Source organism: Manacus candei, unplaced genomic scaffold (genome assembly GCF_025592945.1).
Source record: "Manacus candei isolate 608988 ecotype Guabito, Panama unplaced genomic scaffold, ASM2559294v1 h1tg000272l, whole genome shotgun sequence".
Taxonomy (NCBI): Eukaryota; Metazoa; Chordata; class Aves; order Passeriformes; family Pipridae; genus Manacus; species Manacus candei.
Genome location: NW_026138320.1, coordinates 1 through 15069, shown reverse-complemented (window position 1 = coordinate 15069; position 15069 = coordinate 1). Strand labels below are relative to the sequence as shown.

The following is a 15069-nucleotide window of genomic DNA, read 5'->3' as shown; positions in this document are numbered from 1 at the left end:
GGGTCCCTCTGTGACCCCCCCCCCCCCCCAAAAAAATAAACCTGTTTGGAAAACACACACGGAGATTTTTTGGGGAAGGGGTTTAGGGGGTTTGGGAAGGGGTTTTGGAGGGTTTAGGGGGTTTGGGGAGGATTTCAGGAGGGTAGGGAAGGTTTTTGGGGGAGTCTGAGGGAGTTTTGGGGGGGTTTAGGGGAATTTTGAGGGGTTTGGGGGAGGACTCGGGGAGCATTTTGGGTGGGGTTGGAAGCATTTTAGGGGGGCTGGGGAGGATTTGGAGAGGTTGGGGGAGGATTTGGGGGGATTTTGGGACGTTTCGGGAGCTTTTTGGGGTCCCGGAGCCACTTCCGCCCATAAGGGGGCGGGTAACGCGTCACTTCCGCCCGGAGAGGGGCGTGGCCGTGCTTCCTGCGCTCCCATTGGCTGCGGGTGCCGGAAGTCGGCAGCGCCCCCTGGCGGCGGAGCGGGGCCGATGGCGCTGGTGGTCGCGCGGCTGCTCCGGGCACGTGAGTGGGGGGGGGAGAGACCCCCCGGGGGGGAGGCACGTGACCAACCCCTCCGGGACACGTGACCTCCCCCGGACCTCCCCCAAAACACCCCCGGGCCGGACAAGGGACCCCCCCGGGTGACCTTGAACCCCCCGCGACCCCCCCCCGGGGCTCCCAGTGACCCCCAGTAACTCCCAGTGACCCCCCCAGTAACTCCCAGTGACCCCCCAGTAACTCCCAGTGCCTTCCCAGTGACCCCCCAGTAACTCCCAGTGCCTTCCCAGTAACTCCCAGTGACCCCCCCCCAGTTCTCCCCCAGTCCCTGCCCAGTCTGTCCTTGTGTGCCCAGTAGGTTCCCAGTGCCCCCAGTCCCTCCCCAGTTCCCCCCACGGTCCATCCCAGTGTCTCCCAGTGCCTCCCCAGTGGCTCCCAGTCCTATCCCAGTGGGTCCCAGTCCATTCCAGTCCCTCACAGTCCCTCCCCAGTGGGTCCCAGTTCCCTGCAGTTTGTCCCAGTCCATTCCAGTCCCTCCCCAGTTCCCCCCACGGTCCGTGCCAGTGGCTCCCGGTCCTATCCCAGTGGGTCCCAGTTCCCTCCAGTTCATCCCAGTCCATTCCAGTCCCTCCCAGTCCCTCCCCAGTGGGTCCCAGTGGCTCCCAGTCCATCCCAGTTCCCCCAGCGCTGCGGGTCCTGCGTCGCTCGATGGCGTCGGAGGCGTCGGAGCCGTCGGGGGCTCCGGGGGCCCCTCCCCGGGAATTCCAGACCCTGCGGGTGCGGCAGGAGCGGGAGCACGTCCTGCACGTGGAGCTCAACCGGCCCGGCAAGCGCAACGCCATCAACCTGCTCTGCTGGAGGTACTGGGAGGGACTGGGATGGACTGGGACACACTGGGACACACTGGGATGGACTGGGATGGACTGGGAGCACTGGGGTGGGAGCGGGAGCACGTCCTGCACGTGGAGCTCAACCGGCCCGGCAAGCGCAACGCCATCAACCTGCTCTGCTGGAGGTACTGGGAGGTACTGGGAGGGACTGGGAGGGACTGGGACACACTGGGACACACTGGGATGGACTGGGACGCCCTGGGGGGACACTGGTGCCCCCCTGACCCCCCCCAATCCCGCAGGGAGCTGGTGGAATGTTTCCAGGACATCTCCCGGGACCCCTCGTGCCGCGCCGTCGTCGTCTCGGGCGCCGGGAACGCCTTCACCTCCGGTGATTCCAGAGGCCGGGAGTGGGGCCTGGGGGGGTCTGGGGGGGTCCTGGAGGGATCCTGAGCCCCCCCCCGACCGTGCCCCCCCCCCAGGGATCGACCTGGCGGACCTGGGGGGGCTCTTCCTGGGGATCCCGGGCGAGGACGTGGCCCGGCGCGCCTGGAACCTGCGCCAGAAGATCCTGGAGTTCCAGGAGAGCTTCTCCGTGCTGGAAAAGGTGGGGACGGAGGGGCGGGGGCGGATCCTCCCCCTCAGGCACCCCAAAATCCCCTCGGATCCCCCCAAATCTTCCCCCCTGACCCTCCTGACCCCCCCCCAGTGCCCCAAGCCCGTCATTGCTGCCGTGCACGGCCCCTGCATCGGAGCCGGTGAGTGGGAACGGGGTGGGAGGGGAGGGGAGGGGAGGGGAGGGGATGGGATGGAGGGGATGGGATGGGATAGATGGGGATGAGGATGAGGATGAGGATGAAGATGAACCCCCCCTGCAGGTGTTGACCTGATCTCGGCCTGTGACATCCGGTTCTGCTCCCAGGACGCCTCGTTCCAGGTCAAGGTGGGACACGAGGGGTCCTCGAGACCCCCCTCGGGTGTCCCTGAGACCCCTCAGGTGTCCCCAAGACCCCTTGGGTGTCCCCGAGACCCCTCAGACATCCCTGGGGCCTCATGGGTGTCCCCAGGACCCCTTGGGTGTCCCTGGAACCCCTTGACCACTCCTCTGTCACCCCCCTCAACGTCCCTGATGTCCCCAAATGTCCCCAAATGTCCCCCCAGGAGGTTGACATCGGGCTGGCGGCCGACGTGGGGACCCTCCAGCGCCTCCCCAAAATCGTGGGGAGCCAGAGGTGGGTGGGGGGGGCTGTGGGGGGGGTCCTGAGAGGTGTGGGGGGGTGTGGGGTGATGGGTGACCCCCCATGACCCCCCGGTGTCCCCCTTGCCCCCAGCCTGGTGAACGAGCTGGCCTTCACTGCCCGCAGGATGTTGGCGCCCGAGGCCCTGAGCTGCGGCCTCGTCAGGTGGGGGGGGGGCCCCAAAACCCAGGGGAGGGGGCCCCAAAATCGGGGAGGGGGCACTGAGGGTCCCCCGGGGGTCACCACCATCCCCCCTTGGCTGGGGGAGGTCCCCAGAATTCGGGGGGGAGGCACTGAGGGGGGGCCTGGTCAGGTGAGGGGGTTCCCGAGATCAGGAAGGGCCCCAAAATTCAGGGGGGGTTCCCCACCCTAAAAACTAGGAGGGGGGGGTACTGAGGGTCCCCTGGGGGTCCCATGGGGGGATCGGGGGGGCTTTTGGGGTGCTGGGGTGGGTTTTGGGGTGGCCGTGGCCAGGGGGGGTTTGGAGGTGCCAGCATTGGTTTGGGGGGTCCCTGGGAGGGTTTTGGGGTGCTGGGGTGTATTTTTGGGGTGCTGGGGTGTATTTCTGGGGTGCTGGGGTGTATTTTGGGGTGACCCCGTGCCCCCCCAGCCGGGTGCTGCCCGACAAGGCCACGCTGCTGGAGGTGGCCCTGGGGGTGGCCGTGGCCATCGCCGCCCGCAGCCCCGTGGCCGTGCAGGGCACCAAGATCAACCTCGTCTACTCGAGGGACCGACCCACCCCCGAGGGGCTGCAGCACATGGTGGGTGCTGGGGGGGGGCAAAGGCCGGGACACCCCCTCAAAATCTGGGACAACCCCCCAAATCCTGGGACGGCCCCACAGAATCCAGGACACCCCCCCAAAATCTGGGACACCCCCCAAAGGCCGTGTGTGTCCCCTGTCCCCAGAACATCGTGTCACCTGAGATCCCCCAAATGCCACATCCCCTCCCACATCCTGCCTGTCCCCAGGGGTGTCACATCCATGTCCTTAGGGGTGGCCCTCTCCGTGTCCTGGTGTCACTGTGTCCCCATGTCCCTGTCCCCAGGGGTGTCCCTGTCCCTGTGTCCCCATCCTGGTGTCCCCTGTCCCTGTCCCCAGGGATGTCCTGTCCCCACCCCGGTGTCCCTGTGTGTCCCTGTCCCTGTCCCCAGGGGTGTCCCTGTCCCCAGGGGTGTCCTGTCCCCACCCCGTGTCCCTGTCCCTGTCCCCACGGGTGTCCCCTGTCCCCAGGGGTGTCCCTGTCCCTGTCCCAGTGTCCCTGTGTCCCCTGTCCCTGTCCCCAGGGGTGCCCTGTCCCCAGGGATGTCCCTGTCCCTGTCCCAGTGTCCCTGTGTCCCCTGTCCCTGTCCCCACGGGTGTCCCCTGTCCCCAGGGGTGTCCCTGTCCCTGTCCCAGTGTCCCTGTGTCCCCTGTCCCTGTCCCCAGGGGTGCCCTATCCCCAGGGATGTCCCCTGTCCCTGTCCCCAGGGGTGCCCTGTCCCCACCCGGTGTCCCGGTGTCCCTGTCCCCCTGTCCCTGTCCCCAAGGGTGTCCCTGTCCCCAGGGGTGTCCCTGTCCCTGTCCCCAGGGGTGTCCCTGTCCCCCTGTCCCTGTCCCCACGGGTGTCCGTGTCCCCCCAGGCCACGTGGAACATGGCCATGCTGCAGACCGAGGACATCCTCAAGTCGGTGCAGGCGGCCCAGGAGAAGAAGGGCCCCGAGGAGGTCCCCTTTGCCAAGCTCTGATGTCCCCGGGGGGCCACCGAGGTCCCCTCTGTGTCCCCAACATCCCCTCCCCGTCCCCAGGCTCTGGTGTCACCGGGGTGTCCCCAAATCCCCTTCAGCCTTAATGTCACCTCAGTGCCACCAACCCCTCTCGATGTCCCCCAGGCTCTGGGGTCACCCCAGTGCCACCACCCCCTCCCTAGTGTCCCCTTCTTGGGCTCTGGGGTCCCCTCAGTGCCACCAACCCCTCTCAGTGTCCCCTTCCCGGGCTCTGGGGTCCCCTCGGTGTCCCCAATAAACCCGTTTGTCCCCAAGTCCCCTGGTCTTGTCCTGTCACTGGGGGTGGGGCCTGGGGGGGGTCCCCGTGTCCCCAAAGTGCCACCAGGGCTCTGGGGGTCCCCAAATTATCACCAGGGGCCTGGGGGATCCCCAAAGTGCCCCTGGGGGTCTGGAGATCCCCAAAGTGCCACCAGGGCTCTGGGGGTCCCCGAGGTGCTCCTGGGGGGTCCCCAAATTGTCACCAGGGCTCTGGGGATCCCCAAAGTGCTCCTGAGGGTCCCCAAGGTGCTCCTGGGACCCCCAAAGTGCCACCAGGGCTCTGGGGGTCCCTGAGGTGCTCCTGGGGGTCCCCAAAGGGCCCCTGGGGGTCTGGAGGTCCCCAAAGTGCTCCTGGGGGTCCCCAAAGGGCCCCTGGGGCTCTGGGGGTCCCCGAAGTGCTTTTGGGGGTCCCCAAAGTGCCTCCCGGGGGTCTGGGGAAGGGCAAAGGTCCGAGGGCCCATCCGGCCCCTCCCAGGGCAGAGTCCAGGGCGGTGTCACCTGAGCCAGGTGTGTCCCCTGAGCCAGGTGTGTCCCCTGTGCCGGGTGTGTCACCTGAGCCAGGTGTGTCACCTGTGCCAGGTGTGTCACCCCCTCCCCATTTCCTGTGTCCGGGGGGGTCAAAGTCCACTCCCCACCCTGGGAGGGGCCGGAAATGGGGAAGGGGGGGGGCCCCACGTGGAGAAGGGGTATAAAGGGCCCCCCCCGTGGTGTCACCGCTCCCACCAGTGCCACCAGTGCCACCAGTGCCACCAGTGCCACCAGTGCCACCAGCCATGGCCTTCGTCCCCGCGCCCGGGTACCTGCCCGCCTACAACCCGGTGGGTACCCCAAAAACGGGGGCGGGGGGGGCTGGGGGGCACCCCAAAAATGAAGGGGGCGGGGCTCAGGGTCCCTGTGACCCCCCCCAGGGACAGGGTTGGGGTCCCTGTCACCCCCAAACTGGGGTCTGGGGTTGTCGTCACCCCTTGGCCCTGCAGGTTTTGGGGTCCTGGGGGGTCCCTGTGTCCCCCTCCCCCAATGTTGGGGTCCTGGGGGTCCCAGTGTCCCCCCCCGGGGACATTTCGGGCCCCCCTGACCCCGTGTCCCCCCCCCAGCCCCTGCCCTACGTGGCCCCCGTGGCCGGGGGGCTCCATCCCGGGATGGCCATTTACGTGCAGGGGGTGGTGGCCCACCACGCCAAAAGGTACTGGGGGGCACTGGGGGGGACTGGGGAGGACTGGGGGGCACTGGGAGGCACTGGGGGGCACTGGGGGGCACTGGGGGGGACTGGGGTGGCGACTGGGAGGGACTGGGGGGGGGCACTGGGTGGGACACCAGAGGGAATGAGGGGGTTTTTAGGGGGACACTGGGAGGCACTGGGGGGCCCCAGGGGGACATGGGGGGACACTGGGAGGCACTGGGGGGCACTGGGGGGCACTGGGGGGGTACTGGGTGGTCTCGGGGGGTCCCGGGGGGGTCACCAATGCATGTCCCCCCCCAGTTTCTGTGTGAACCTGACCGGGGGCCCCGAGGAGGGGGTGGATCACAGGGACACTGGGTGGTCCTGGGGGGTCCCGGGGGGATCCTGGGGGGCACTGGGGGACATGGGGGGGGCACTGGGGGGTCCTGGGGGGGTCACCAATGTGTGTCCCCCCCCAGTTTCTGCGTGAACCTGACCGGGGGCCCCGAGGAGGGGGTGGATCACAGGGACACTGGGTGGTCCTGGGGGGTCCCGGGGGGATCCTGGGGGGCACTGGGGGACATGGGGGGGGCACTGGGGGGTCCTGGGGGGGTCACCAATGTGTGTCCCCCCCCAGTTTCTGCGTGAACCTGACCGGGGGCCCCGAGGAGGGGGTGGATCACAGGGACACTGGGGGGTCCTGGGGGGTCCCGGGGGGATCCTGGGGGGCACTGGGGGACATGGGGGGGGCACTGGGGGGTCCTGGGGGGGTCACCAATGTGTGTCCCCCCCCAGTTTCTGCGTGAACCTGACCGGGGGCCCCGAGGAGGGGGTGGATCACAGGGACACTGGGGGGTCCTGGGGGGTCCCGGGGGGATCCTGGGGGGCACTGGGGGACATGGGTGGTCTCGGGGGGTCCCGGGGAGGTCACCAACGCGTGTCCCCCCCCCAGTTTCTGCGTGAACCTGACCTCTGGCCCCGAGGAGGGCTCGGACGTGGCCCTGCACGTGAACCCCCGTTTCTCGGGGGGGGTCCTGGTGCTCAACAGCCGCCGGGGGAAGCACTGGGGGGACGAGCAGCGCCAGGACCCCCAACCCCTGCACCCGGGGGGGCCCTTCGAGCTCGTCATCAACGTCACCCCCCACGGGTACCGGGTACGGGGGCTGGGGGGGGGTACAAGGGGGGGGGAGAGGGGCTCCGGGGGGGGGGTTGGAGGGACCTAAAGGGGGTTTACAGGGGCTCCTGAGGGGGCTGGGGGGTCTTAAAGGGGGATTTGGGGGTCCTAAAGGGGGTTAGAGGGGCTTCTGGGGGGGGTGGAGGGGCCTAAAGGGGGATTTGGGGGTCCCTAAAGGGGGTTACAGGGGCTTCTGTGGAATTTGGGGTCCTAAAGGGGGGATCTGAGGGTCCTAAAGGGGGTTACAGGGACTCCTGGACGGGGCTCTAGGGGTCCTAAAGGGGGATTTGGGGGTCCTAAAGGGGGTTAGAGGGGCTCCTGGGGGGGGATTGGGGGTCCTAAAGGGGGATTTGGGGGTCGGAAAGGGGGTTTACAGGGGCTCCGGGGCGGGTTTAGGGGGTCTTAAAGGGGAATTTGGGGGTCCTAAAGGGGGATTTGGGGGGCCCTAAAGGGGGATTTGGGGGTCCTAAAGGGGGTTACAGGGGCTCCTGGGGGGGGCTGGGGGGTCCTAAACGGAGATTTGGGGGTCCTAAAAGGGGTTAGAGGGGCTCCTTGGGGGGGTTGTGGGCCATAAAGGGGGATTTGGGGGTCCTAAAGGGGGATTTGGGGATCCTAAAGGGGGATTTGGGGGTCCCTAAAGGGGGTTACAGGGGCTCTGAAGAGGAATTTGGGGTCTGCAGGGTGGGGTTTATGGGGGGGGTCCCCAGAGAGGTATTTGGGGTCCTCAAGGGGAGAATTTGGGGGCCCCTGGGGGGGGAGTTTTGTCTCTGGACACAGGAGGGCTTTGGGGTGCCCACGGGATATTTGGGGGTCTTGGGGGGTATTTGGGGTCCCCAAGGGGGTATTTGGGGTTCCAGGGGGTACTGAGGGTCTCGAGGTGGGGGTTATGGCCCCGGGGGGGGTGTTTTGGGGGTCTCTGAGCCCTCCTTGCCCCCCCAGCTCCTGGTGAACGGGTCCCACTACGCCGAGTTCCCGCATCGACTCCCCCCGGAGAGCGTGGGGGCCGTGACCGTCAGCGGGGACCTGGAGCTGCACTCGGCCTCCGTCCTGGGGGGGCGGGGTGAGCCCCCCCAAAACCCACCCCTGAGACACCCCCAGACCCTAAAACCCACCCCAGAACCCCCCCAAACCCCCCTGGAGCTGCACTCGGCCTCCGTCCTGGGGGGCGGGGTGAGCCCCCCCAAAACCCACCCCGAGACACCTCCAGACCCTAAAACCCACCCCAGAACCCCCCCAGACCCCAAAACCCACCCCAGAACCCCCCCAAACCCCCCTGGAGCTGCACTCGGTCTCCGTCCTGGGGGGCGGGGTGAGCCCCCCCAAAACCCCCTCACCCCAAAAACCCACCCCTGAGAAACCCCCAGACCCCGAAACCCATCCTAGAACCCCTCCAGACCCCAAAACCCACCTCTGAGACACCCCCAGACCCCAAAACCCACCCCTGAAACCCCCCTGTGCCCCAAAACCCACCTCTGAAACCCCCCTGTGCCCCAAAACCCACCTCTGAGACACCCCCAGACCCCAAAACCCACCCCAGAACCCCCCCAAACCCCCCTGGAGCTGCACTCGGTCTCCGTCCTGGGGGGCGGGGTGAGCCCCCCCAAAACCCCCCAGGCCCCAAAACCCACCCCTGAGAAACCCCCAGACCCCGAAACCCACCCTAGAACCCCTCCAGACCCCAAAACCCACCCCAGAACCCCCTCAAACCCCCTGGAGCTGCACTCGGCCTCCGTCCTGGGGGGCGGGGTGAGCCCCCCAAAACCCCCCAGGCCCCAAAACCCACCCCTGAGAAACCCCCAGACCCCAAAACCCACCCCTGAAACCCCCCTGTGCCCCAAAACCCACCTCTGAAACCCCCCTGTGCCCCAAAACCCACCTCTGAGACACCCCCAGACCCCAAAACCCACCCCAGAACCCCCCTGTGCCCCAAAAACCCATCCCTCATCCCTCCCAGACCCCAAAACCCACCCCAGAACCCCCCTGTGCCCCAAAAACCCATCCCTCATCCCTCCCAGACCCCAAAACCCACCCCAGAACCCCCTCAAACCCCCCTGGGATCCCCCCCCTCCTCTGGAGCTGCACTCGGCCTTGATTCTGGGGGGCGGGGTGAGCCCCCCCAAAACCCCCTCACCCCAAAAACCCACCCCTGAGACACCCCTGTGCCCCAAAACCCATCCCTCATCCCTCCCAGACCCCAAAACCCACCCCAGAACCCCCCCAAACCCCTCTGGGATCCCTCCCCTCACCTGGAGCCCCCCCAAGACCCCCAAACCCCACCCCTGCACCCCTCCTGTGCCCCAAACCCCACCCCAGAACCCCTCGTGTATCCCCCAAAATCCTCCTGTACCCCAAAACCTCCCCCAAACCCCCTCCGTACCCCAAAAGCCCCCCCTGACCCCCCCTCTCTCCACAGGGCCCGTGTGCCCCCCAGTGTGTCCCGGTGAGTCTGGGGGGGGGTCCTGGGGGGGCACCTGGGTGGATTTGAGGACCCCCAGGGGTATTTTTGGGGTCCCCAGGGGGGGTTTGGGGGTCCCCCAGGTGGGTTTGGGGGGGGGGGAGGTGTTTATGGGGACCCCCAGGTGGGTTTGGGGGGTCCCCAGGTGGGTTTGGGGGGTCCCCAACTGTATTTTGGCCCCCCCAAGGTGTATTTTGGCCCCCCCCCAGGTGTATTTTGGGCCCCCCCAGGTGTATTTTAGGGTTCTCCAGGTGGGTTTGGGGGGTCCCCAGGTGAGATTTAGGGCTCCCCAAGGTGTATTTTGGGGGTCCCCAGGTGTATTTTGGGCCCCCCCAAGGTGTATTTTGGGGTCCCCCAGCTGGGTTTGGGGGGTCCCCAACTGTATTTGGGCCCCCCCAGGTGTATTTTGGGCCCCCCCAGGTGGGTTTGGGGGGTCCCCAGGTGAGATTTAGGGCTCTCCAAGGTGTATTTTGGGGGTCCCCAGGTGTATTTTGGGACCCCCAGCTGGGTTTGGAGGTCCCCCATGTGGGTTTGGGGGGTCCCCAGGTGAGATTTGGGGCCCCCCCTGACCCCTGTGCCCCCCCCAGGACATGCCCCAGGCCATCCCCTCGTACCCCAACTTCAACCTGCCGGTAAGTGGGGCGGGGGGGTCCCCAAAACTGAGCCCCCCCATCGCGGGGGGGTCCCCAGGGGGGTCCCTGGGGTGTGTCCCCCCCCTCACTGACCCCCCTGTGCCCCCCCACAGGTGATGGGGCAGCCCCCCACCTTCCACCCGGTGAGTGTGGGGCAGCTGGGGGGGGGGTTGGGGAGTTTTTGGGGGGGCAGGGGGGCTTTGGGGGGGATTTGGGGGTCCGGAGAAGGGTTGGGGAGGGCACAGAGGGGGTTTTGGGGGGGGTCAGAGTGAGATTTGGGGTTCGGGGGGGCACAAAGGGGATTTTGCAGAGGTTTTGGGGTCCTGGGCAGGGTTTGGGGGGGCACAGGGGGGCTTTTGGGGGGCTCAGGGTGGGATTTGGGGTCCTGGGGGGGTTCTGGGGGGGCACAGAGGGGGTTTTGGAGGGAGTCAGGAGGGATTTTGGGGGGGGTTGAGGTCCTGGGGGGTCTCACAGTGGGATTTGGGGTTCTGGGGGGGCTCGGGGGGGATTTTGGGAGGGGCTCAGGGTGGGATTTGGGGGGGGCTTAAGGTGGGATTTGGGGTCCGGAGGGGGGGCACAAGGGGGACTTTGGGGTCCTGGGGCAGTTTGGGGGGGCCCAGGGGGGCTTTGGGGGGGCTCAGGGTGGGATTTGTGGTCCTGGGGGGGTCTCTGGGGGGGGTTATTTGCTCCCTGGGGGGTCGTTGGGGTTTTGGGGGGGGCTGGGCAGGGTGTGGGGGTCTCCCCACCCTCCGAGCCCCCCTTTTTTTGTGTGTGTCCCCCCCCCAGTCCGTCCCCTTCGTCGCCACCATCCCGGGGGGGCTCGTCCCCAAGAAAACCATCGTGGTCAAGGGCTTCATCCCCCCGGACTCCAACAGGTATTGGGGGACCCCCCCCTCTCCAAAAAGACCCCCCCTGGCTCCACCTGAGGGTGGGGCGGGGGGGGGCACGTTCTGCTGCACGTGACCCCCCCCAACCCCCGTGTCACTGACCCTCCCTGACCCCCCCAAATCCCTGTGACCCCCAAAACCCCCGTCCCTGATCCCCCCCAAACCCCTGTGACCCCCAAACCCCCCCTGTCCCTGATCCCCCCCAAATCCCTGTGACCCCCAAAACCCCCCTGTCCCTGACCCCCTGAGCCCCCCAGCCCCTGTGACCCTCCTGTCCCCCCCAAATCCCTGTGACCCCCAAAGTCCCCTGTTCCTGAACCCCCCAAAGTCCCCTGACCCCCCCAAATCCCTGTGCCCCCCAAACCCCTCTGTGCCCCCCCAGGTTCCACATCAACCTGTAGGTGATGCTGGGGGGGGACATCCTGCCCTCCTGACCCCCCCAAATCCCTGTGACCCCCAAACTCCCCTGTGACCCCCCTGTGACCCCCCCGTGCCCCCCCAGGTTCCACATCAACCTGTAGGTGATGCTGGGGGGGGACATTTTGCTGCACCTGAACCCCCCAAATCCCTGTGACCCCCAACCCCCCCTCTGTCCCTAACCATCCCAAACCCTCCTGACCCCCCCAAACTCCCCCGTGACCCCCCCAAAACCCCCCTGTGACCCCCCTGTGACCCCCCCTGTGCCCCCCCAGGTTCCACATCAACCTGCGGGCGGGGCCGGGGGGGGGGACATTTTGCTGCACCTGAACCCCCCAAACCCCTGTGCCCCCCCCAAACCCCCCTGTGACCCCCCTGTGCCCCCCCAGGTTCCACATCAACCTGCGGGCGGGGCCGGGGGGGGGACATTTTGCTGCACCTGAACCCCCCAAACCCCTGTGCCCCCCCCAAACCCCCCTGTGACCCCCCCGTGCCCCCCCAGGTTCCACATCAACCTGCGGGCGGGGCCGGGGGGGGACATTTTGCTGCACCTGAACCCCCGGCCGGCTGACGGGGTCCTGGTCCGGAACAGCCATCTGAGGGGGTCCTGGGGGCAGGAGGAGAGGGACGTGCCCCACAACCCCTTCCAGCGCGGCCGCTACTTCGATGTGAGCTGGGGGGGGGCGTTGGGGGCGCTTTTGGGGGGCTGGGGGGGGGACACAGCGGGGTTTGGGGGGGGTTTGAGGGCTCCTGGGGGGGACACAGGGGGGTTTGAGGGGGTTTGGGGGGGACACAGAGGGGAGATTTGGGGTCCTGGGAGGGGGGACAGGGGAGAGTTGGGTTGGGTTACTGGAGTAAGTCGGTTGGGGTAAGTTGGGGTCTCCCAAGGGTCATTGCTAGGGGTTCTGGGGTCATTTGGGGGAGTCTTGGGGTCATTTTGGGTGCCTTGGGGTCATTTGGGGGGGTCTTGGGGTCTCCCAGAGGGTCCTAAGGGTCATTGCTAGGGGTTCTGGGGTCATTTGGGGGAGTCTTGGGGTCTCCTAGAGGGTCCTAATGGTAATTTCTAGGGGTTCTGGGGTCATTTGGGGGAGTCTTGGGGTCATTTTGGGTGCCTTGGGGTCATTTGGGGGGGTCTTGGGGTCTCCCAGAGGGTCCTAAGGGTCATTTCTAGGGGTTCTGGGGTCATTTGGACAGGTCTTGGGGTCATTTTGGGTGCCTTGGGGTCATTTGGGGGGGTCTTGGGGTCTCCTAGAGGGTCCTAAGGGTCATTTCTAGGTGTTCTGGGGTCATTTGGGGGGGTCTTGGGGTCTCCTAGAGGGTCCTACTGGTAATTTCTAGGGGTTCTGGGGTCATTTGGGGGAGTCTTGGGGTCATTTTGGGTGCCTTGGGGTCATTTGGGGGGGTCTTCGGGTCTCCTAGAGGGTCCTAAGGGTCATTTCTAGGGGTTCTGGGGTCATTTGGGGGAGTCTTGGGGTCATTTTGGGTGCCTTGGGGTCATTTGGGGGGGTCTTGGGGTCTCCCAGAGGGTCCTAAGGGTCATTGCTAGGGGTTCTGGGGTCATTTGGGGGGGTCTTGGGGTCTCCTAGAGGGTCCTAAGGGTCATTTCTAGGGGTTCTGGGGTCATTTGGACAGGTCTTGGGGTCTCCTAGAGGGTCCTAATGGTAATTTCTAGGGGTTCTGGGGTCATTTGGGGGAGTCTTGGGGTCATTTTGGGTGCCTTGGGGTCATTTGGGGGGGTCTTGGGGTCTCCTAGAGGGTCCTAAGGGTCATTTCTAGGGGTTCTGGGGTCATTTGGACAGGTCTTGGGGTCATTTTGGGTGCCTTGGGGTCATTTGGGGGGGTCTTGGGGTCTCCTAGAGGGTCCCAAGGGTCATTTCTAGGGGTTCCGGGGTCATTTGGTTGAGTTTTGGGTTGGGTTACTGGAGGGGGGCCCTGGGGGGCCGTGGGGAGGTGTTTGGGGGTTCCGTGTGTGATTCCCCCCGTGTCCCCCCCGTGCCAGCTGTCGATCCGCTGCGGGAACCATCGGTTCAAGGTGTTCGTGGAGGGGCAGCCCCTCTTCGACTACAACCACCGGGTCCCGGCGGGGCCGCACGTGGACACGCTGGAGATCGACGGCGACGTCGTCCTGTCCTACGTCCACTTCTGAGACACCCCCGCCCCGCAGCTGCAAAATTATAGCCCTGAAACTGCCCCAAAACTGCCAAATAACTGCCCCCAAACTGCCAAATAACTGCCCCCAAACTGCCAAATAACTGCCCCGTTGTAGCCCCAAAGCTGCCCCCAAACTGCCAAATAACTGCCCCCAAAACTGCCAAATTATTGCCCCAAAAGTGCCAAATAACTGCCCCATTGTAGCCCCAAAAGTGCCAAATAACTGCCCCGTTGTAGCCCCAAAGCTGCCCCCAAACTGCCAAATAACTGCCCCCAAAACTGCCAAATTATTGCCCCAAAAGTGCCAAATAACTGCCCCATTGTAGCCCCAAAACTGCCCCCAAACTGCCAAATAACTGCCCCAAAACTGCCAAATAACTGCCCCATTGTAACCCCAAAGCTGCCCCCAAACTGCCAAATTATAGCCCCAAAACTGCCCCCAAACTGCCAAATTATAGCCCCAAAACTGCCAAATTATAGCCCCAAAACTGCCCCCAAACTGCCAAATTATAGCCCCAAAACTGTCCCCAAACTGCTCCATTATAGCCCCAAAACTGCCCAATAGTAGCCCACTAACTGCCCCCAAACTGCCCCCAAACTGCCAACTGCAAAGTTACAGCCCCAAAACTGCCCCCCTGGACCCCAAAACTACCCCCCTCCAGCACTGACCCCAATAAAGTTGTTCCTGCTCCAGCTCAGTCTGGGAAAAGGGGGGGAATGGGAGGGAAAAGGGTGGGAAATGTGAGGGGGAAATGGTGGAAAATGTGAGGGGAAAAGGGCAGGAAATGTGAGGGAAAAAGGGTGGGAAATGTGAGGGGAAAATGGTGGGAAATGTGAGGGGAAAAGGGGGGAAACGTGAGGGGGAAAGGGCGGGAAACGTGAGGGGGAAAATGGCGGGAACGTGAGGGGGAAAAGGACAAGAAATCTGAGAGAAAAAAGGACAGAAAACCTGAGGGGAAAAAGGTGAAAAACGTGAGGGGAAAAGACTGAAAAATGTGAGGGGGGAAAAGAGTGGGAAAAGGGTCATTTCTAGTGGTTCTGCGGACATCTGGACAGGTCTTGGGGCCATTTTGGGTGCCTTGGGGTCATTTGGGGGGGTCTTGGGGTGTCCTAGAGGGTCCTAAGGATCATTTCTAGGGGTTCAGGGGTCCTTTGGACGGGTCTCGGGGCCATTTGGGGTGCCCCGGGGGCATTCTGGGGGCGCAGGGGTCCCCCAGAGGGTCCCCAGGGTCATTTCTAGGGGTTCTGGGGTCATTTGGGGGAGTCTTGGGGTCATTTTGGGTGCCTTGTGGTCATTTGGGGGGCACTTGAGGTCTCCTAGAGGGTCCTAAGGGTCATTTCTAGGGGTTCTGGGGTCATTTAGACAGGTCTCGGGGCCATTTGGGGTGCCCTGGGGCCATGCGGGGGGGGGCCGGAGCCCCCCGCGACCCCCAAAGACTCCCCCGGGACCCCCCAAAATCCTCCCTCCTCCTTCCCCCTCCCACCCGCCAGGGGGCGCCACCCGCCGCGAAACGGGGCTGGGGGGCGCGGCCACGAACCGAAGGGGGCGTGACCAAACATAGACCACGCCCATAAAGGGGGCGTGATCGCCGTGTTGTATACGGGATTGTCATGTGACTTATGG

General features: G+C 65.5%; 2 protein-coding genes across 2 annotated transcripts; both read left to right on the top strand.

Annotated features, from left to right (window-relative positions):
* The first annotated feature begins 393 nt into the window (after nt 1-393).
* On the top strand, nt 394-4566 carry LOC127464800 (delta(3,5)-Delta(2,4)-dienoyl-CoA isomerase, mitochondrial-like). The gene is made up of 10 exons (XM_051775266.1): nt 394-503; nt 1165-1339; nt 1612-1700; nt 1792-1916; nt 2019-2067; nt 2188-2252; nt 2471-2541; nt 2641-2712; nt 3158-3308; nt 4169-4566. Exons 1-10 carry the CDS (start codon nt 470-472, stop codon nt 4271-4273), a joined length of 936 nt encoding a protein of 311 aa, XP_051631226.1. The 5' UTR covers nt 394-469; the 3' UTR covers nt 4274-4566.
* Nucleotides 4567-5217: 651 nt separating this feature from the next.
* LOC127464801 (galectin-4-like) lies at nt 5218-13864 on the top strand. Its single transcript, XM_051775267.1, has 11 exons — nt 5218-5388; nt 5665-5753; nt 6682-6883; nt 7843-7963; nt 8021-8073; nt 9317-9343; nt 9946-9990; nt 10104-10133; nt 10777-10865; nt 11797-11962; nt 13294-13864. Exons 1-11 carry the CDS (start codon nt 5344-5346, stop codon nt 13438-13440), a joined length of 1014 nt encoding a protein of 337 aa, XP_051631227.1. The 5' UTR covers nt 5218-5343; the 3' UTR covers nt 13441-13864.
* The last annotated feature ends 1205 nt before the right edge of the window (nt 13865-15069 follow it).